At 38.2% G+C, this 22,035-nt stretch overlaps 1 protein-coding gene across 3 annotated transcripts in view; it reads right to left on the reverse strand.

The window, feature by feature from the left end:
* The window catches only part of LOC115215827 (inositol polyphosphate 5-phosphatase OCRL), a 169,801-nt gene that overhangs the window by 56,860 nt on the left and 90,906 nt on the right, over nt 1–22,035 (reverse strand). For all 3 annotated transcript variants that reach the window (XM_029785147.2, XM_029785146.2, XM_036506172.1), the window contains 5 exons: nt 11,852–12,092; nt 9,076–9,195; nt 5,434–5,535; nt 3,557–3,671; nt 1,831–1,947 (listed from right to left, as the gene is read on the reverse strand). In XM_029785147.2, coding sequence (XP_029641007.1) covers nt 1,831–1,947; nt 3,557–3,671; nt 5,434–5,535; nt 9,076–9,195; nt 11,852–12,092 — 695 coding nt within the window. The remainder of the gene's footprint in view (nt 1–1,830; nt 1,948–3,556; nt 3,672–5,433; nt 5,536–9,075; nt 9,196–11,851; nt 12,093–22,035) is intronic.

Below are 22,035 nucleotides of genomic sequence, written 5' to 3' on the forward strand. Positions count from 1 at the left end.
AAACAAACCAGTCAGTATGATAGAATTAGATAAAGTCCATTAATGGTAACAGTTTCACTGAGTGAAAAACCAATCAGTAACATTACTTTTTGTCCCACTGCAATTGAGACGTACTCGTTCATCATCGTTTACGTCCGCTTTCCAAGCTGGCATGGGTTGGACGGTTTGACTGAGGACTGGCGAACCAGAATCTGCACCAGGCTCCAATCTGATCTGGCAGAGTTTCTACAGTTGGATGCCCTTCCTAACACCAACCACTCCGAGAGTGTGCTTTTACATGCCACCGGCACGAGGGCCAGTCAGGCGGTACTGACAACGGCTATGCTCAAATGGTGTTTTTTACATGCCACCTGTTTATATTTTATACGACTAGCAAGCATTGGTCACCCAATGGGGCTGATTATATCAATTATGTACCTAAAAAATTGAGGCTTGTGTAAAGACAAACAGTTTTATTATTAACAATTTATTATAATTGAACCTCGTATCTATTTTGTTGCGGATTAAACAAAGAATCATCATCATTATCTTGTCTATACTGGCGTTTTTTTGGCAGTGGTTAGATTTATTGACTGATTTCATTGATGGTTAAAAGTCATTAGATAATTATATAAATATTTTATTTCCTTAGTAAGGTGGTGAGCCAGTAGAATTGTTAGCATGCTGGGTAAAATGCTTAGCAGTGTTTTGTCTATCTTTATGGTCTGAGTTCAAATTCTGCCAAGGGGTGATAAAAAAAGTATCAGTTGAGCACTGGGGTTGATGTAATTGGTTTACCCCCTTCCCCGAAATTGCTGGCCTTGTGCTAAAATTGAAAACAATATTTTGTTTCCTTAGTAGTTAAGATGTTATTGTCTAAAATTTATTTTAAAAAATCCATTTCTTAATCTTTTAGTCTTTTTGCCCTTAATCCTTTACAAGGTCTTAAAGACTAGTGGGAAGGAGGGAAGAAGCTATCCTCAAATTGAAGCCCTGGCCCAAATGCTTGCAACAGAAACAGACTCTACTAAAGGTACCCAAAATGCCAGTTGGTGATGGATTAAACTAAGTGACAGATTAAGTGTATCACTTAAGCAGGCCTTGCTGGGATTTGAACTCAGAATACAGAGTCAAAACAAATACTTACTCCAAGATTCTTACAGTTCTATTAATCTACCACCCTGGATTGATACTTCTTTAATCAACATTCCCCCATTCTCCCAAAGGATGAAAGCAAAGTTGACTTTGGTGAGATTTGAACAGAGCACAGAGTGCCAAACCAAATGCTGTAAGGCAATTTATCTGATACTCTATGACTCTGTCAATTGAACATCTTTGTGAAAGGTGTTGAAAACCTGTGAATGAAATAAAAGTTTGTGTGTTCAAATCTTAACCTGAAGGTGTGCAAGTGAGTGTGTGCACACATGGTGTTATGTTTGTGCAATGAGACTACACAGAGAAGATTGGAAAATATAAGAACTGACATGCTAACGTAAGCAGAAATATAAGAGAGGTTAATAAGTTGTTCAGTCTAACTTGTTACAGATTGATTTAATGTCTTAATAATTTTTATGTCTGCTTTCCAAGCTGACGTGGATTGGATGGTTTAATAGGATCAAACAAGTCACAGGATCATATCTTACTAGCACAAAGCATTTTACAGAGTGTACTGGGTGCTTTTTGTTTTTGTTGTACCAGCACTAGTGAGTTTGATTTGTACCTTGCAAGACTTGAAGAGCTCCTTGGGTTTGAAATGCTAATATCTATAAAGAAACTACATGTATTGGCTTTCTTGTAATTCATGGACAGCAATTGACTGAATTATAAAAATATCAAAAAGTCGTTTCTTACCAAAAGTCCCATGATGCCAGTTGCTACATAATCTGCATCAATGTATTTCACAAAGGGGCTTAATTCTTTAGTCACAAATATAATTAACATTACACCAACTAGTCGGATAAGTTTCACCTGGAAATAAAAATATCATTAGTGTTAAGTTAATTAATAGGAACCTTCATATCTATAAATAAATTGTATTGTTTCAAGCAAATAACAAGATGAATTTCTTTCTGTTGAGCAATTCCAGTTGGGAACCAAGCTGATAGCTCTGGTGGAGTTGTATGGAAAAAAAACACCGGAGTCTGTTGAGGTTTTGATAAACAACAATTTATTGTTTTTGTACACAAAAAAATGAATGCTGTCATTACTATGGATGACAAAATGTTGAGAGAGTTTGTGTTCTTGGTGTAGTTGTAGCAGCAGATAAAGCGTTATTAGTTGCTTGCTGGCTACTGACTTCTAATGTCGTTTGTCCTCTGTCCATTGCCTTTGTGTTGTCAACTGCTGTCTCAGTTGGCCAACTCCTAGAGCGTCTGTCGATGCTACACCCCAAAGCTTTCTGTCTAGTAGCCGAGAACGAAAAGCAGATTGTACAATGCCTGTGTATGTACAGTTATGCTACATGGCAGTGAAACATGGGCTTTGACTACAGGGGATGTGCAAAAGCTTGAAAAAAGCTAGCATGCTCCACTGGATGGATAATGTCAATATGCACACATGGCAGATGTTGTGTGCAGGAGACAAGACAGTGCTGGCTTGGTCATGTGATGCATATGGACGAGGACAGCTTTATTAAGAAGTGCCAAGCTCTAATTGTGGAGGGAACCTATGGAAGGGGTAGACCCAGGAAGACAGGAGACGAAGTGGTGAGAAAGGATCTTCAAACACTGGGTCTCATCAAGCTAAGGAAAACTGCTGTCCTCCATACATACAGGCTTGTCCTTTACAAGTGTTGGTGCCACATGGAATGCACTTGTATCAGTGCTGCGTAAATGCACCCAGCACACTCTGTAAAGTGGTTGACATTAGGAAGGGCATCCAGCCATAGAAACCATCACACAACAGACAATTGGAGCCTGGACAGCTCACCGGCTGACCAGCTCCTGTCAAACTGTCCAACCCATACCAACACGGAAAGCAGACATTAAACGCTGATGATGATGTTGTTGAAAGGCTGAGAAGGAAGTGCGCCAACGGAAAAGATCTTTGCTGGAGCCTATTTGATACAAAGTTGTGATTGATCAGATTTTGTTTATCACGTGGGCAATATTCTAGTGAATTTTAATATCGAGCGATTGCTAAACATTCCTGCTGCAGAATATTCTATGAACATGAGATGACTAAATATTTCTATTTGTATAATTTTATTTATTTTTAATCATTCTCTTATTTTCCTTCTGGTGAAAGAAATGTTCTTTATGGCCACAGATAAAGATGTCTGGATTTACCCATCGTCTGTAGAGTTCTGAGATGTAATATAAGATTTTGGCAGAAAAAGAGATTGTTTTACAAAGGATTTAAACATCCTTTTTTGGGCTGGTGGGTTTTGCAGTTTGCAATATAGTTGGCTCAACCAGAAAATCTTCAAAAGCTGTGAACGTACAATAGTTAAAATTCTTGCCACAGTAATTAGAATATATGTAGAAGACTTTATCATCAGCATAAAAAAGAAATAGTTATTTAATTGTACAGCGAAATCATGTTCATTATATATACTTTCCTCTTCTTTAAACCTTACCTTTTTATATTTAGCTTTAGGATGGAGGCAAGATGTTACCATTTGTAGCCACTCTCCTTCTTTGGGGGATTCACTAAAAATGAAAGCTTCTTTACTGAGATCCAGCTCTTGAAACCTAATAAAGAAAAGTATGTAATTATATATATATATATATATATATATATATATTCAATCTAAACAAGAACAAGCAAGAAAAAACAACAATACAAGGACGTGGGACAAGTACTGTGTTATTGGACACTCAGGAAAAGAAAGAAAAGAAAGAGGATTCCATGTTTCGAGCAGAGCTCTTTATCAGACAGAGAAAGAAAATCGCCAACGATACACACGCAGTCACATATTGAAAATATATATTAAAGTGCAACCCAAAGTATATTATTGCTATGCACTGAAACAATAGAAAATACTGAAAGATATAATGTTCTCCGTAAAAAAAAATTTCCTATCAAGAATTTCAGTTTGTTTTATAAAAACGATGAGCTGTGTCTTAAAGGAAATCTGAGACAAAACTTGTGCTAAAATATCTTCCAAGATATTTTTATAAAAAAAAAAAAAACTAAAAGAAAAAAAAATTCAGAATATTTTGCAGAAGGATCAGACAATCTGCTGATATTGATTCAGGTGTATAATAAAGCTGTGAAGAAAATGAAAAGTTGGAGTCTATTTTTTCTTAACTATTAAAGGGTTTAATATGATTTCAACTCTGTGCCACACAAAAGGCTTATGGTGAAACTCTCTGCAATGGGTGTGGGGGATGACCTTTTTAACTGGTTGAAATCCTTCATCCTCAGCCGAAAGGAGGTAGTCACAGTTCTAGGACAGCACTCTACACCATATGAGATGTCATCGGGTGTACCACAGGGATCTGTCCTTGGTCCCCTCCTGTTTGTGGCATACATTAATGACATAGATGCCAATTTAAAGAATGCCACAGTATTGAAATATGCAGACGATATCAAGCTGTACCTTGAAATCAAGAGGACTGATCCTGATGTCTACAACTCTTTCCTGCAATCAGACCTAGACACAATGCAGCAATGGATCACAGACTGGCAACTGAAACTGGCTGTGGACAAGTGTACCACCATGCATTTTGGGAGAAAAAACCCTGCGTCCACATACTCCCTCCACAACACTGATATCAAGAAATCCTCTTGCGAGCGTGACCTAGGCATCACTGTCAGCAGTGATTTGCGTTGGACAAAGCATATCTCTAAAATTGTCAAGAAGGCCGAGGGTGTCTTGGCATCACTCAGCAAGACTTTTGTTAGCCGCTCTCCAGCCATCTATTTAAAACTGTATACAGCTATGGTACGACCACACTTGGAATTCGCATCATCAGTTTGGAATCCCTATCTTGCTCAGAACATTGACCTCCTGGAATCTGTCCAGAGACGTGCAACCAAACACATACCCTCCATCAGACACCTACCATATTCTGAGCGCCTTGTTTCCCTGGGCATGGATTCACTGAAGCTCCGGCGTCTGGCGACGGACTTGGTAAACACCCACAAGGTTATCAACCACCTCACCAACAACAACACTGAACACCTTTTTGATCTCCATGTGTCTAACACACGTGGACATGCCTACAAAGTCAGAAAACAACACAGCTCCCATGACTTTCGGAAACATTTTTTCACGCTCAGGGTTGCTGAAGCGTGGAATAAACTGCCTGCGTCAGTTGTTGACTGCCATGACACTGCATCCTTTAAGGCCCTCATGCTTTCCGAAATCCGCCGAAACTACACCTGATTATATATACACTTTAGATGAGTTGTAGTGCACCTGAGCACTGTACACAATTATTATTATTATTATTATTATTATATATACAAAATTTGCTGTGGTTTTTAAGTAAAGAGTAATATACATACCCAACAGCATAAATATCTGGAGGTTCGGGATCAGATGCTAACCATGTGTGGATTGAAACAGTAGGAGACTGGCCATTCACATTCCAGGTGCCACAGAAAACTCTGAAGACAAAATAAAATACACATAAAAAAGGCAGCATCACTGATTTGACAACTAAAATAGTAATTTAGTAATGTCCCTCCTACTTTTGTAATGGCACCAGAGAGACAAACTGACACTTCATAAGATGGACAAGATAAATGAATTTCAAATTATGAAGAAAATATTTCAGGTTTTGAGACAAATAAAAAAAATTATATTCATTTGAAATATGACAACACTGGAACCATTCAAACTAGGACAGTATCTCAAGAATGTCACAGAAGATGATTTAATATTTAATATCCAATTCTAGGATTGCGGAAAACAGTTTACAACTATATATTTGGGTCTGAATTATTGGATCAATTATTCTTACAACCAGTAGTAGTAGTCCCTTATTTTCATAATAATATTTTCAGAAGTAGTAGTAGTAGTAGTAGTACCTTATTGAGAATTGAACATAACCAATGGTTCTAAGGGCTGCAACAAATACCACAAGACATCTTGCTCAACTCTCTAACAGCTCTTCCATTTCACTCTCCTGGATTATTATGAAACCCCAAAAGGATGAACCTCAGTGGGATTTTCATTCAGAGTTCAGGGAGGTAGAACAAATACCACGAGGAATTCTATTTAACACCCTAATGCCTTTGCCAATTTACCAACTTTCAGAATCATTCTATGTTTCAATAACATTTGTAAAATCCATAAACAAACCATCACAAGACAGCAAAGATTCTTTAGATTTTCACACCATATTGCTGAGACATTGACCAAAGGAAATAAAGACAAACTTTAAGGAGTGAGGGATCAAAAAGATTAATATAAATATCAGGGAACTCTTTAGGTTTTTTTTTAAATGGTTTATTGTGAGAGGAAGAAAGGCAGCTTTCTCCTTCAATTAGCTACAACTTAGATGTTCATCACCAGGAATCTCTGTCCCCCATTAGCTTTGGTAGATTCTCAATTTCCTTTGTGTATCTGTATCCATAATATCAATGTAGTTCAGTGGTCTTCATCCTGTATCAGGGGTGCAAAAGTTTCAAAAATCTAATTTTTGATATGATTTGTTGTTCAGCAGTGATTACCAAATCTTACCCTGCATTGAACAGCAAGAGTAGGGATGGTGCAAAGTGTTTAGTAACCTCCTCTTTTGTTTGTGCTCATGTCGTGAAATGCTTCAAGACCTCACAGGAAATCTGGCAAATGTACCATCAAGATGATCTTGAGACTTCTTTTTCATGGTCCAAGTTTCAGCTACAAAGAGAAGGTTTTTTTTTTAGATACCCCAAAGATTGCTAGTACCTGTGATCCTTTTTAGAGTCTCTGTGAATGGAGGGAGGATGGGAAGAAGTAATCTTCATACCAGAGACATAGTCCAAATGCTTGTTACAGAGTGAACTTTGCTATAGATACCTATGTCTCACATGTTAAACCTGGCAACAACATCATCATCATCATCATCGTTTAGCGTCCGTTTTCCATGCTAGCATGGGTTGGACGGTTCTACTGGGGTCTGTGAAGCCAGAAGGCTTCATCAGGCCCAGTCAAATCTGGCAGTGTTTCTACGGCTGGATGCCCTTCCTAACGCCAACCACTCCGTGAGTGTAGTGGGTGCTTTTTACGTGCCACCCGCACTGGTGCCAGACAGAGCTGGCAAACGGCCACGAACGGATGGTGCTTTTTATGTGTCACCGGCACGAGGGCCAGGCGAGGCTGGCAACGGACACGAAACGGGGCGGTGCTGGCAACGGTCGCGAAACGGAAAGTTCTCTTACATGCCACCGGCACTATCTCCTGCCCACCCCAAAAATGGAATGGTCTCTTGATGGGCTAGTACACAGTTTCAGTCCAGGAAATTTCATTCATCCCCAAGAATATGGTAGAAGATACTTGACCTAGATGCTGTAAAATAGGACTGAACCCAAATCAAAGAGCTGTGAAGCAAACTCCTTAACCATACGACCACCATATATCTATGTCCTTATATTTAGATTTACTCAAATCACAAACCCCTAGAACAATTATACAACTTGCTTATCCTTCAGTCAACTTTAATTCAATCATAATGAAGATCTCAAGAAAAAGTGCCACAAATGAGCAGAGAAAGTGTAGTGCCCAGTACATGCTGTGAAATGGTTGGTGACAGGAAGGACTCATTTAAATGCCAATCTATGAGGATAGTGGCTCCCAAGAAAAAGAAAAAAAAAACTCAGACTGTGATGATCTATCTAACTCAAGTCAGCATGGGAAGCTACCATAAAAATGATGATGATGATGACTAGCATAAACTAAAATATCTTAAATGAAGCTAGCATGATCTGCTGGATGTGTAATATCAGTGTGCACACATGACAGAGTGTAAGCGCCCTGAGAGAAATGTTAGACATAAGAATGTGGTGTGCAAAGGAGACATTTGTGTTGGTATGGTCATGTACTGCGGATGGACAAGGAGAGCTGTGTGAAGAAGTGCCACTCCCAAACAGTGGAAAGAAATCGGGGTAGAGGGAGACCCAGGAAGACATGGGATGAGGTGGTGAAGCATGACCTTCGAACATTGGGCCTCACAGAGGCAATGACAAAAGACCGAGACCTCTGGAGGTATGCTGTGACTGAGAAGACCTGACAAATAAAGTGAGCTGTAACCTATACCAGTGTCACATAACCAGCCCACTCAAAAGTACCAGGGATCATAGGGCGACATGTACTTGAGGAGACCTAATGGGTCAAGTACATCAACATCAGCAATATCAAAATCAAATCAAATGGAAATTGTAGTTGTGAGCCCCGTGCCAGTAGCACATAAAAAGCACCATTCGAACATGGCCGATGCCAGTGCTGCCTTGACTGGCTTTCGTGCTGGTGGCACGTAAAAAGCACCATCCAATTGTGGCTGATGCCAGCTCCTCTGGCCCCTTGTGCCAGTGGCATGTAAAAAGCACCCACTACACTCTCGGAGTGGTTGGCATTAGGAAGGGCATCCAGCTGTAGCAACACTGCCAGATCAGATTGGGGCCTGGTGTAGCCTCCTGGCTTCCCAGACCCCAATCGAACCGTCCAACCCATGCCAGTATGGAAAATGGACGTTAAATGATGATGACGATGAAAGAAGTCTGAAGGATTTGTTAATTTATCATCATATTCCGTAGCAAATGAAAGAAAAATTTTCTCCCAAATATGGTTGTAAGACAAGTAAATGTTAAGAACCTGAAATTAATTACAGCAAATATCCCATTATCTTAATCCAAAGATTAAGCAGATAAGTCATAGATTAAAGGATTCAATACCAACCACTTCACATTGTGTACTGGAACCTTTTAACATGACACCATCACTAGCATCAGTGTCTTGTCCCCTGCAAGACTTCTCCTTTCTATACAATGTTGTTTCTGTTTATTCATTTGCTTGCAGCAGAGGGTTATCTCATCCACTGAAGGGAGTGATGAAAGAAGACCAGAACAAGAAGGTCCTCATAGATGGGAAAATAATGGTAGTGTGTCAGAGTGATACGATTAATAGAGGATGCAAAAAAAATGAGTTGTGCTGACCAAAAAACTTACTTGACTTTTTGTATGTTTGTATATTCATCTTCACAATCCATCATCAAGTGACTCACCATATTTTCTCTCGGGGTCAACTTTTGTGAGTAACTATCCATGGTGTCGTTCTTGAAGGTATCACTGAAGATAAAAAGACAAAAAAATACTGAAATATTTCAAAAGACAAACTTGTATGTTTGTTAATATTGTTGCTGTTGTTGTTGTGTAACCCAGGGTTGGTCCTGAGTAGTGCACAAGCAGTTGGTTAAACCACATGACACAATCCAGATACATCTCTCTAGTAATACCACGTCTGTGAGTAATGGAGAATCATTCTGCAAACCCAACATGCATTAACGAGTAACATGGGGTGCAATGCAACAGTCTGGACATATTGGAGTCTTTCCAATCTCCAGTCTGTTCCTGTGTAATTGTAGATTCCAGTGCTGACCAGTATGGAGGAAGGCAGAACTGTGCCCAAACACCAGCATGATGTTAGAGCACAGTGAAGCAACTGATGGAGCAATTTTCTCTTGCTTATCAATATTTGGGCTGAGGTGGAGAGATAACATTTTTAGGATGTTGTTGTAATAATGCTCTAGGGTGTTATACATATCTATGGGGGTGTGACATTATTTGTCATGTAGCAACAGAGACTTTGGAGGTGGAATCTTGGTGTGGCATCAAAGTGTGCTCTTATATTTCGGGTGTTCAGGTGGTCTTATATTTTTTATACTTTTGTTTCATTATGTGAGTGGTCTATAAATGTGATCTGCATACCATTTGTTATAATGTAAAATGTATTTGTTGTGAGTTTATTGCAGTTTGTTGTGGGAAGATCAGAGGTCCACACAGAAGTGAAAGAGTCCATGATGGATCTAATGAAGTGTTTGTAAAATACTGTCATTGTTTCTTTCTGTTGGTTAAACACCACACTGTGGTTTCTTTAAATATGCTTGTGCATTGTTTTGCTTTCATTACCATGTCTTCCAGGTGTGCTGTCTGTGGTTGAACACAAGAACTGGTTCTACTTGATGTTCTTTGATATTGCTGGTGTGAAAGGGGGAGGCAGTGGATGGGGTTGGAGTCAGTTGAAGTCTGTTGTTGCAGAGTCAAGTTTCTGGGTGATTTAAATACGATCAGAATAGCTGTACAGCAGTGTCTAAAGAATGGTGGAGGATGTGAGATGGGTACTAGTTTACAGGTCCCAGAAGGAAGAAAGGCAAGGCTTACCTTGGCAGAAATTGAACTCAGAATATAAAGAGTCAGAAGAAATAATGGCAAATCATTTTGTCTGACATTTTCCCAATTTTGTCAGCTTGCTGCCATCAGTTTCTAGAATATGGAAGGCAGTAATTTTGAGAGGAAGAGGTTTAGTTGATACCATCAATCTCAAAACTTGCTTAGTATTTTATTTTATCAATCCCCAAGAGATGAAAGGCAAAGGTGACCTCAGGAGGATTTGAACTCAGTATATTACAAACCATAAGAAATAACACAAGGTCTGATGTTCTAACAAGTTTGCATCTCTGGCATCCTAATAATAATTTGTTCAACCCCAGTATCTGACTGGTACTTTGTCTTATATTTGTTGAACTCAGAATGTAAAAAGCCAGAAGAAACACTAATGAGCATTTTGCTTGATGACACTAATGAATTTGCCAACACTAATGAGTCTGCCAACTCACTGCCTTCCTTAATAATAATATAAGAACAACAAATCTTATAAAGAATTTTTTTTGAATAAGACACAGACATTAGTTTTTTTAATTACACTGCACCTCACCTTTAGATGCAAAAACCTGTAGAGTGTTGACATCTTTGAGACTTGGGTGCAGCTTGTATAAAGTAAAACAAAGGCAAATGATACTAATAGCAATAATGACCCTTTCTACTAAAGGCCTGAAATTTTGGGAGAGGGGACTAACTGATTACATTGACCCTGGTGAAAGGCAAAGCTGACCTTGGCAGAATTTGAATTCAGAATGTAAAGATGGACAAAATGCTGCAAAGCATTCTGCCCAGCATGTTAATGATTCTGCCAGCTCAAATTTTGGCACAAGGTCAGCTCACCACCTTAATAATAATAATAATAATAATATTGGACGAAAAGGGGAAGGCGAAAATCCTCTGAGATTTTGAATTCTAGACAGACAAGGTGTTAGAGCACCAAGGGCCAGACATAGTAACCTTTAGGAGGGACAAACAAGAGTGGCTAATAATTGATGTGGCAGTGCCAGGAGATCAACATATTATTATGAAACAAAGAGAAAAGATTGATAAATATGGAGACCTGAGAATTGAGATCGCCAAGATGTGGCAACTACGAGAGTCAATTGTCCCTGTTGTCACTGGAGAATTGGGTTCAATTCCATCCAAGCTGAAGAAACATCTGGAAACTTTAGAAATACCCTACAATCTAGGTGAATAGCAAAAATCAGCATTACTTGGAACTGCATGCATATTGTGTAAAGTACTGTCTGTCCGAGGTCTTTGTTGTAACTTGACAAAAGTACAAACCCCCGGTAGACACAGCATCCTTCAATCAACAACATCATGATAGTGGATACTGTGCAAAGTCTTAAATAATAATTCTATTTTGCCTCAATACATCTGGTTGAATAAAAATGTCATGCTCTCAATAAAATGTCATCAAAAATAAAATGTTTAAGATAACCAAACAACTATAAATGAAAGTAAATGAGAGGATAAAACAAGATAGTAAAATAACAGTGGAGAAGAGATAAGAACAACAACAAAAACAAGTAATTCCTCTGTTGAAGAGTTGAAAACTTACAATGTTTCATTTAAAGAATCGTTGCTTCGAGCCAAATCTGAGAAATTCTTTAGTTTGCTGTTGGAATTGGCAGGATGCAATAAAGCAGGTGAAGCTGATCTAGAGTTTGGCCCACTTCCAGCGCCCTTTCTTGTATAAACAACAGGAGATCGATTGCGAGGCTTGTGTTCAACTTGTAACCGGGATGAAGCATCGACCCTTGAGGCATGTGTACAAAGTTCCGTGTCATCTTTCACTGGTTCTAGAGTGGAAAGGCGAGGGGAAATAATAAATAAATAAATAAGAACAGGAGTTAGACATGTCTTTAGAACAAACAGATTCCCCTTTCTTCCTCATGTAATAACATTCCCTCTTCACATTTAACTCCAAACTGCTCATCAGTTCCCACTAAAGTTGGTGTATTCTTTGTTCTTGCCTGTATTAATTGCAGGCATGAGAAGCAGGTGAACCAACAACGCTTCACCCCCTCCTCCACCCCACTAAAAATATTTCATGCATGTAAACATTATCACTGATAAAGAACTGAGGTAAAATCTTTTCATAGACTTGTGTTAACAAACACTTATATGAGAGCAAGACAAATATTGTTACTATAAAATATAGGCCAGAAATGGGGAAAATAGCTTATTATTATTTATTATTTTCTTTTCTTTTTTTTTTTGCATTTTAGGAAAATTAGCAGTGATACGAATTCGGTGTTTCAAACTGTTCTGTTCATTTCAAAGTGAAGTAGTATTTACAAGTCTATTTAAAGATGAAAGTCAATTTCTGACAAAGCCCACATGCCACAACCTCCCACTTACTATATCACAGTGAAAGAATCAGAGAATGAGACTATAAGTTAACAGGCTTCTACTAATAAAGCTAGATAACTACAATACCATATAATACAGGTTTTGCAATGAAGGAGGTATTAACTGACAACTGTCATTAGCTGAGAATAGTTATAGACTATATTCAATTACTTCTTATGAAGTATAAACTGTCAATTTTGTAAGGTAACAAGAGTGGGAGAGCAGTTTGAAATTTATTTTTCTTGAGAGTTTTTCTAAGATGGCTTGCATATAATACCGGCCTTGGTAATGATAGGAATGTATTTCCTCCTTTCTGTAATAGTTGGTTGTGTCTTTGAGTACAACGAAGGCCCAAGGAAAACTAACTTCTACATCTTCTAGCTGTTTGTTTAACTTTGTAACCTAATATGGTCAGTACCAGTGGGTGTAGGCTGTGAAAGTGCAGCATAGATGTCTTGCTACATCTGTGGCAATGGAATTTCAGATTTTGTTACAAGAAAATATTTTACAAATTTTGGAATGAAATTGGCCAATCAAGACAAACCAAAACCAAGTCCTTCTCACTATCTCCCAAATTTGCATTGTAAATCAGAGGTAATTAACTAAAAGAAATGGGATGGGCTTTGGTGTAACAACAGTCTGGGAAGGACTGACAAATCATATTGGAGATTGCTTTTTTGTTTGATCTATATTTATGGACATATCTCTCCAAAACCCAAATTAAGAGACATTACCAACTAAAGTGCTAAAGTGCCTGTTGTATTTCTTAAGTTAGATGCCATCAATAAACTGCATGCTGTACATTGGAAGGAAGCACTGAAGATGAAATCTACTGATTTTAAATCTTTCAAGACTCAACAGAATTACTGGGAACTAGGTTAAACCAAAATTACTTACGAGTTCCAGGAACAACATTTAACTTTCATTGGTACAAAGAAAACAAAAAAAGATCTGATGCAGGTCTTTTAGTGTAGGAGATGACAATTTTTAGTGTCAAGTTGTTAATGATTTGTAAAATGTTGGAATGAATCAAACAAATGATAGATTTTCATTAACAGGTTGAAATTAAATCTAAAGTGTGTTTTTGCTGAGTAATGGAAATGTATTCAGTTCTGACTGGCCATTCAATACATAGAACCATGAATGTGGTATTGGAAAAGGCTTACTTCCAACACAACTGGATGATATGTGGAGATCTAAAAGTGATTTTCATGATGTTTAATCAACAAAACAGTTACACTAAATTTCTTGGGGGGGGGGAGTTGTGTTTATGGGACAACTGAGTTAAAAGAGACCACTGCGTGAGAAAAGAATGGTCAGAAAGAAGAGTTTTTGAGGTTAGAAAGTAGAATATTATGAACATCCCCCTTAGTAAACAGTGAAAATATCTTGTTCCTAGCATTTCATATTAAATTAGATTTGACAAAAACATTAATGTAAGGTAGATGATTCAAATCTAACGAGAGACTGAAGGTAGTTATCTTTGATGGGTTTAGCAATGAAAGATGAGCTATTTAAGGGTTTACTTAAACCTGTTAAACAAAATACCTGGGTAGCTTTTTGGGGTAACAACAAATCCCAAAACTATGATGTGATAAATAACTTCCAGAAGCTAGGGTATGAATATTAAAGTGTATTGCCTGCACAACCAATTTTCTGCCATTTTGGGGGTAAAAGAGCAAGGTGAGCATTTCCATTAATTCATGAAAAAAAAAAAAAAACTACAGATATAAGATACCAGGAATGATGGAATAGAAATACAATGACAGACTAATATCAATGTTTTACAATCCAAGAAGAGAAAGATGCTTCCTTAATTCTTAAACAGTTCACTTGCCATCCCAACCTTGTTTTTATATTTAGTCTACATTTTCAGTTGCTAAATTAACATGAAAGAGAGAGAATTTGTTGCCTAACTGATGCATCTCTTTCCACAATACTGTTTTACTATATGTGAGTTATTTCAATGATATCTGATGCATTTGACTGCTTTATTGTGGTTGGATAGTGTAAGAATAACTATAGATGTGTAACAATTTAATAAATTAAAAGAATAAAATGTATATTTCATAAAATTGGTACCTAAGTATAATATGCAAAAGATTAGATTTTCCATAAAACAGTTAAAATCACAATACTCTCTCTTTATAATTGTAAATTATATCATATCCTTGCAAGTTGTGTTCAACTTAAATATGCATTTCCTTTACACTGTATTGCTAAGATTTGAAAAACAAAAAAAACAGGAAAAAAACTTTGATGTGATACATCATCATCATCATTTAGCATCCGTTGATGATGACATCGGGAAGATTTGAAAGGGGAAGATGTGGGGATGAGATGAGCCAGAAGGGCTGTGACATCAACAGTCAACAGGAAAAGGCTGCGACGTCAAGAGTCAAGGGGCCTGACTGGAACAGGAGGGAGGAGAGAGAGGAAGTGAGGGAAATAAGACCAGGGTTGTGCTCTTTTGGTCTGGTGCAGTTGCCATGAATGGACATCAGTGGAGTGAGCTAGCAGGATTGGTAGTAGCAGCTGTTAACATTAGGTGAGATGGGTAGAGCATGTGTTTGAACTTAGCACAGCTGGACAGCCAACAGCGAGAGGTACGTGAATCATATCTTATTTCCCCACCATTACAATTCCCTCATACCACAAGCTATTTTGGTTCTTGTGTATAAATATATTTTTCGATTGTTGTTGTCCCTTTCAATGAGATAGCAGTGAAGATAAGAACTGGCAGCGATGCTGTCAGACCTTTCTGTGGTGAAGATGTAGTCGCCAGGATCTGTAAGATCAAGCTGGTGGTCAGGCATTGACAATGTAGCAGGTCTCATAACTCTGTACATGGAGGGAAGAATGTTGGTGCTGTACCTTGATATGGATGTGGACCGGGTCAGACGGCCATTTGGAGGGAAATGAAGATGGGCACTGCAGACGAGGTTGCACGTATCCTGAATGAGATATTCCTGGAGCGGGGCCCTGTAGACGAATTGCTGATGGACAATGGCACTGAAGGAGATGCTTGATAAGTAGAATGTGCACTACTTTTTCAGAGTGGCATGCAGACCAAGTGGAAATGGGATTGTGAAAAGACATAATTGAATGATCAAGGCCATGGCAGAGAGGGGGCACATCTCACCACTGGAAGCAGTATTCTGCCACACAGAGTGATATTTAGATATGAATGGCAGCATCTGAGTAAACCACCAGAATGTCCTGCAGAAGAGAGAGGGCCTGCCTTCAAGAAGGAGTGGGAAGACGTCTGTCAAGCCCCTGAAGGAATGCTGTACATCTCAGTGGAACAGAGGAATACTGATGGCTGTTAATTCCAATAATAATGTTTCTGTGGCTGGAATGCCGCATCATGTTTTGGATATTCGCAGAATTGTCGCTTTGCTGGACGATGAAGGAGGAAGAGAGGAAGAGTACAAGGTGTCTACCTGAGTGGGAGATAGATTTTGACATGGAGTGAAGTGAGGTGATTTTTGAAACTGGAGGGGGGGGGGCATGTGGAGGGATGAGATGAATTGGAAGGAAAGGGTTGTGATGTCAATGGTCAAGGGGTCTGACCAGAACAGGAAGGGGTAGAAAGGAAGCGAGGGAAGCAGAACCAAGGTCGTGCCGTTTCAGCCTGGTGCAGTCACGTGAATGGACATCAGTGGAGCAAGCTAGCGGGATTGGCAGTAGCAGCTGCTAACATTAGGTGCAATGAGTAGGGCATGTGTTTGGACTTAGCACAGCTGGACAGCCAACAATGAGGGATAGGTGAACCACATCTTATTTGCCATCATTACAGTTTCCTCATATCACAGATTTGAAATCAACACCCAAAAATTATATACAACAGACACCTTCCATAAAAACAAAAAAGCTTTTACAAAATGGAGCTCAGAGTAATCAGGAATGGTAATAAACATTATGAAAATTGTTTTAAGATTAACAATAGGCACAGGCATGGGTGTGTGGTTAAGAAGTTTATTCACCAATCAATGGGGTTTTGGATTCAGCCTCACTTGTGCACTAGAGGCAAGCTTTAGACCAAAGAATTGTGAGAGGATTTGGCAGAGTGAAATTGAAAAAGCTGTGTGTGTGTGCATACATGTGCAAGTGCATATGTGTCTATTTTGTCACCATGAAATTATGGCAAATGACTATCAAAACAAGTAGAATTCTTCATTACCAGTCTTCTGTGTAAACATGTTCAGTCATGAAGAAATATTAAAGGCGGCAAGCGGGTAGAAACATTAGCACGCCATGCGAAATGCTTAGCGGTATTTCGTCTGCTGCTACGTTCTGAGTTCAAATTCCGCTGAGGTCAACTTTGCCTTTCATCCTTTCGGGATCAATTAAATAAGTACCAGTTATGCACTGGGGTCGATCTAATCGATTTAATCCCTTTGTCTGTCCTTGTTTGTCCCCTGTGTGTATAGCCCCTTGTGGGTAGTAAAGAAATAAGAAATATTACCTTGTTTGGAAACAGATGAACATTAGTGGCAGGAAGAGCTTCTGTCCATAGAAAATTCTGCCTTAATGAATTCCATCTGATCTCTGCATGCATGGAGTTGCGGACATTAAAACAATGAAGAATAATTGAACAAATATTCAAATGTAACCCAAAAATACATACATTATAAATATGTATGCAATTTGAATATTTTCTTAGAAGACTAAAGAAAATACCTAAGTTGAAAACACCATGTTCAGATGGAGCTCAGCTTCTGGTTAAAAAAAATAAAACAAAAGCAAAGAAGCTGTGGAGTGAAATAGATCAACAGGAGAGCTAGGGAGTAGATCAGAATTGGCAAATAAGGCATCAGGACCAGTGTATATATAATGGCCTGTAGCTATATCTTCATATACTGTCAAGACTAAGGTGCATGCATTCAGATATGAGGGAACAAAGGCTGTCTATAAACTGGTAGAAGCATGATGTGGCAACAGAAATTGTTGTTCATTTCTGGCTTACAACTCAGTTGAATGCAGAGTTTAAGATATTCACCAAGGAAGTTGCTGCTTATTGTCAGTAGTTTGAGAACAGACAGACCTATGTGATTCCAGGAAGATCTATCCATGATCACTCCCACTTTATACAATACAATGTAAAGAGGGTGTATAACAAAAGTTGATGTTGGAGGGGCTCTGATTTATGGAGCTGATCCTTGTTCCTTGGTGGCTGTTTTCAGACCAGTTGCTTTTGAGCCTGTTTGCAGAGCTTGGATAGTTTCAATGTATAATAGTATCTGTTCAGTGGTCAGACTAAATGGCCACCAATTGGAATGTTTCCATTTTGTACAGACAGCAATAGAAGAAACTGTCCAACTTTGGAGTAGTGTCTGTTTTGCATTGTGGAACTAGAGAAATTGTGGCATGCAATAAGGCTAAAGAGTCTCGCATAACCTGCATCAGTTCCTGCTCTCCTAGAATGGCAGCTCACAATGTGGCCTTTGTACAATTGTGTGTGTGTGCGTGATAGGTACAGTGATAAGAGACATTCAACAACCCTTTCAGCTTTAATCTGGAAACTTAAAGACAAAAGGGACCAGTTTCAACATCTATGGAAAATCCACTCCAAATCCAGACCCTATTTTAGTGGGTCCAAAAAATGTTCAGTATGTTCTCTTGAAAAACTGTATCTTTTTAAAAACTTGAGAACCTCCAATGAATACATAAATTCGAGGGAAGAGATTTTTTTTTCTGTATGTCTGCATTTCAAGAAATACATCTTGTTGGAAGTTAAAAAACCATGGACACTTGGTAAACCATCAACATCTGGTTTATGTTTGCTCGACAGAAAATTAGTGGTAATTTTGGTTATCTCCCTTGTGCTTTTCTTTTTGTCTACCAGCATCTGTATCTAAACATTATCTGCTCAAAAGACAACTGACAAATGGTGTTGTTTTCAGTTTGATAAATGGTGGAAACAAATTATTTTGACCAGGAAACCCTGGGTTACTATAACTGCAACAAGATTTGTGGTTTTTGATTGTAAGATTATATATATATATAATATATATATATATATATATATATATATATATATATATATATATATATATATATATATATATATATATATATATATATATATATATATATATATGTATATATATAAAGACGATGCCAGATCAGATTGGGGCCTGGTGCAGCCTCCATGGCTTACCAGACCCCAGTCAAACCAGCCAACCCATGCCAGCATGGAAAACGGACGTTAAACGATGATGAAGACGATGATATGTATCTCATCATCTTTTTAACATCTACTTCTCCATGCTTGTATGGGTCAGACAACACTACATTGGGGTAGAGATTTTTATGGCCAGATGTCCGTCATGCTGCCATCTTTATCTGTTTCCAAGTGAGGTAATAATCTGCAAGTCCTGGACTATCAAAACAATAGCCTGGACATAGTTACATGGAGAACTGGAGAGAAATGACACTGTTTGAATATGACTTTTATTTACAAAGATCACGTGAAGAAGAGCTGATAGATTTTCATGATGGACAGCAAAGTGATGTTTTTGTTTACAAACATCAAGATGAAGGGAAAAAATGAACTTACACTCACCCACCCATGCACACACGAACATATATGATGGGCTTCTTCAGTTTCTGTCTAGCAATTTCACTCATCAGGTATTAGTTGACCTGTGGCTATAGTATAAAATGTTAGCCAACGACATCCATGAAGTGGGATTGAACTCCTAGCAATTTGACTCCAAAGTAAATTTCTTAACCTATAGCCATGTCTGTACCTATTGTGTGTGTGGGTGTGTGTGTAAACACACATTCACATATGCAAATATATATATAATTTATATATATGTATGTACATAGTTCAGAAATGTATATTTCAGAAAGAAACACACATATAATGGTGAAAGATATAAACTCCAATGAGAAAGCTAGTTATAAACTAGTTACACATATATACAGACATACACATAAATACCTCTATAGAGATATACACACACATACATATTTGAAATAGAGTTGGATGTAATAAACAAGAAATTTATATTAATTTCTGAAATATATGAATCCACTTCTAATGTATGGTAAAAAACAAAACTGAAACAAGCTTTATGAAAAGAAAAACCATGCACAAAGCAAAAGAAAATGGAAAAAAAAAGTAACAAAAAGCAGTGTTCCAGCATGGCCATGGCTTGCAGGGTTGGAACCAGTAAAAAAGAGTAAGCCAAGGAGGCACTGAAAGGTATTTTTTGAGACCAACATGTAAAAATGAGCAAATGCTGGAATAAAAACACAGAAATAAATGAAGATAGAAGCAGGGTTCATAGAATTCAATGAGTAAAAGAGAGAAATATTCTTGGTGGAATTGGCTGTGATGGCATCAAATTGACATTAATTGGTTGAATGGAATAAATGTTAAATGCAAAGACATTTGTATATGATAGGAAGTCTTAAATATGCAGGGAAAAACAGAAAGAAAGAAAAAAAGGAATGGTAACTGGTGTTGTTTGGGACTTACTGTTGATATATGCATATGTGTGTGTGTGTGTGTGTGTGTGTGTAAACAAATATCATCATCATCATCTGGCCAAGCTTAATCCACACATCCATCTTTGTCCTCTATTAGTTGAGGCTGTCTCAGAACCAAGGCACATGAAATCATCAACGTGATTGATGGGATCTCCACTAGTGTTGGATCCTTGATGATTGTGAGCAATGAGTTTGGTTTTACTTGGATTAACAAGCAGTCTAACATCATATGCAGCTAATTGTAGACTATGAATTAATTGGGTGGAGTTTGATATATTGTCAGAGAACAAGGCTAAATCGTCGGCAGAGTCTCCATCAGTTTGGAATGCTTGGCCATGGGGAAGTATTATTATCTGGCTTGGCAACAGGTGATAGCTGATGATAGGAAAGGAAACTAACCACAGAAAATTTGCCTCAACAGACTCCATCTAACCCATGCAAGCATGGAAAAGTGGACGTTAAAAAGGTGATGTGTGTGTGTGTGTATACTTGGGATTACTTTTATTCTTGTATTTGATGAGGGGGAATCTTATAATATTTCATGAAATATTACAGCAGCATTGAACAACATATGTAAGGCAATACAATATCTTTTCTCTTCACTTTTATTTATTGTAATTATATATATTTTACCAAACTTCTCATTTGAATTGCCCAAAAGTTGTTTTGTTTTAATATCATTTACACATTACAAGGCTTTAAGCAAATTATAACACTCTTTTACACATTCTTCTCTAATTTTGGTAGTGATTCAGCTATAAGAACAGGGCTATCTGTGTAGAGGAGCTCCCAGGGGCAGCCAGTCTTAAATTCCTCTTCTTTAGCCTAGAGGACTATGACAAACAAGAGGGGGCCAAGAACTGATCCTTGGTGAACCCCTACTTGCATACTAAATTCCTTACTATACTCATTGGTGAATTTCAGCTTATTGACAGTATCCCTGTACATGGCTTGTATAGCTCTCACCAGCCGCTCTATATTGACCACCAGGTAAGAGAGTGGAGGACACTGTCAAAGGCTTTCTCCATGTTAACAAAAGCTAAATACAGAGGTTTATTTTTGGCCAAGTACTTTTCCTGCAGTTGCCTCACCAAGAAGATAGCATCAGTAGTGCTTCTTCCTGGCACAAATCCAAACTGCATCTCATCCTAATTAATGGAGCTATGACCTTTTCTTTAACTTTCATCATCTGGTCCAGCAATTTGACGCCCTCTGTAATTATTCCTGTCTAAGGCATCACCTTTCTCTTTGTAACAAGTCTTTGGACATGACTCCCTTGTGGACAACCTGATTAACTATATGGGTGACTAGGCCATACCCAACTCTGCCAGATATTTTAAACATCTCAGTGGTGATTCCTGATTGGCTAGGAGTGATTCCTCTCTTCATATCCTTAATTGCTTTATCAAATAAGCTACTGTCAATTTGGATACCCAGTCCCTCTTTTGGGTCTATGTTAGGTAGGTTCTCCTTCTATGTATTCTCTGCATTTAGCAATCTTTCATAGTGGCATTTCCATGCCTCCTTCTTTGCAGAATCACTAACTGCAAATAAGCCATCATCCATGCGTTCTCTCTTACAACATCATGACTTTCTCTGACACAGTCTTGCAAGCCGAAACACCTCAAGCCTCAGGCCCTCACGCCACAGAACATTGGCAAACTTCTTCCTTTCTGCTTCTCTCTTGGCTAAGTATGCTTGCCTTCTAGCTGACATGTGTGTGTGAGTGTGTAAGCATGTGTGTGTGTGTATGTATATCACACACACATATACATACACACACACATTTAAGTATGTATGTCAACATACAGAGGGCAAAAGATGTAAACATCATCAAGAAAAGTAAGAAACTGATGCTGCCAAACTAAAACATCTGGTGGTATTTCT

This window comes from Octopus sinensis, linkage group LG9 (genome assembly GCF_006345805.1).
Source record: "Octopus sinensis linkage group LG9, ASM634580v1, whole genome shotgun sequence".
NCBI classification, from domain to species: Eukaryota; Metazoa; Mollusca; class Cephalopoda; order Octopoda; family Octopodidae; genus Octopus; species Octopus sinensis.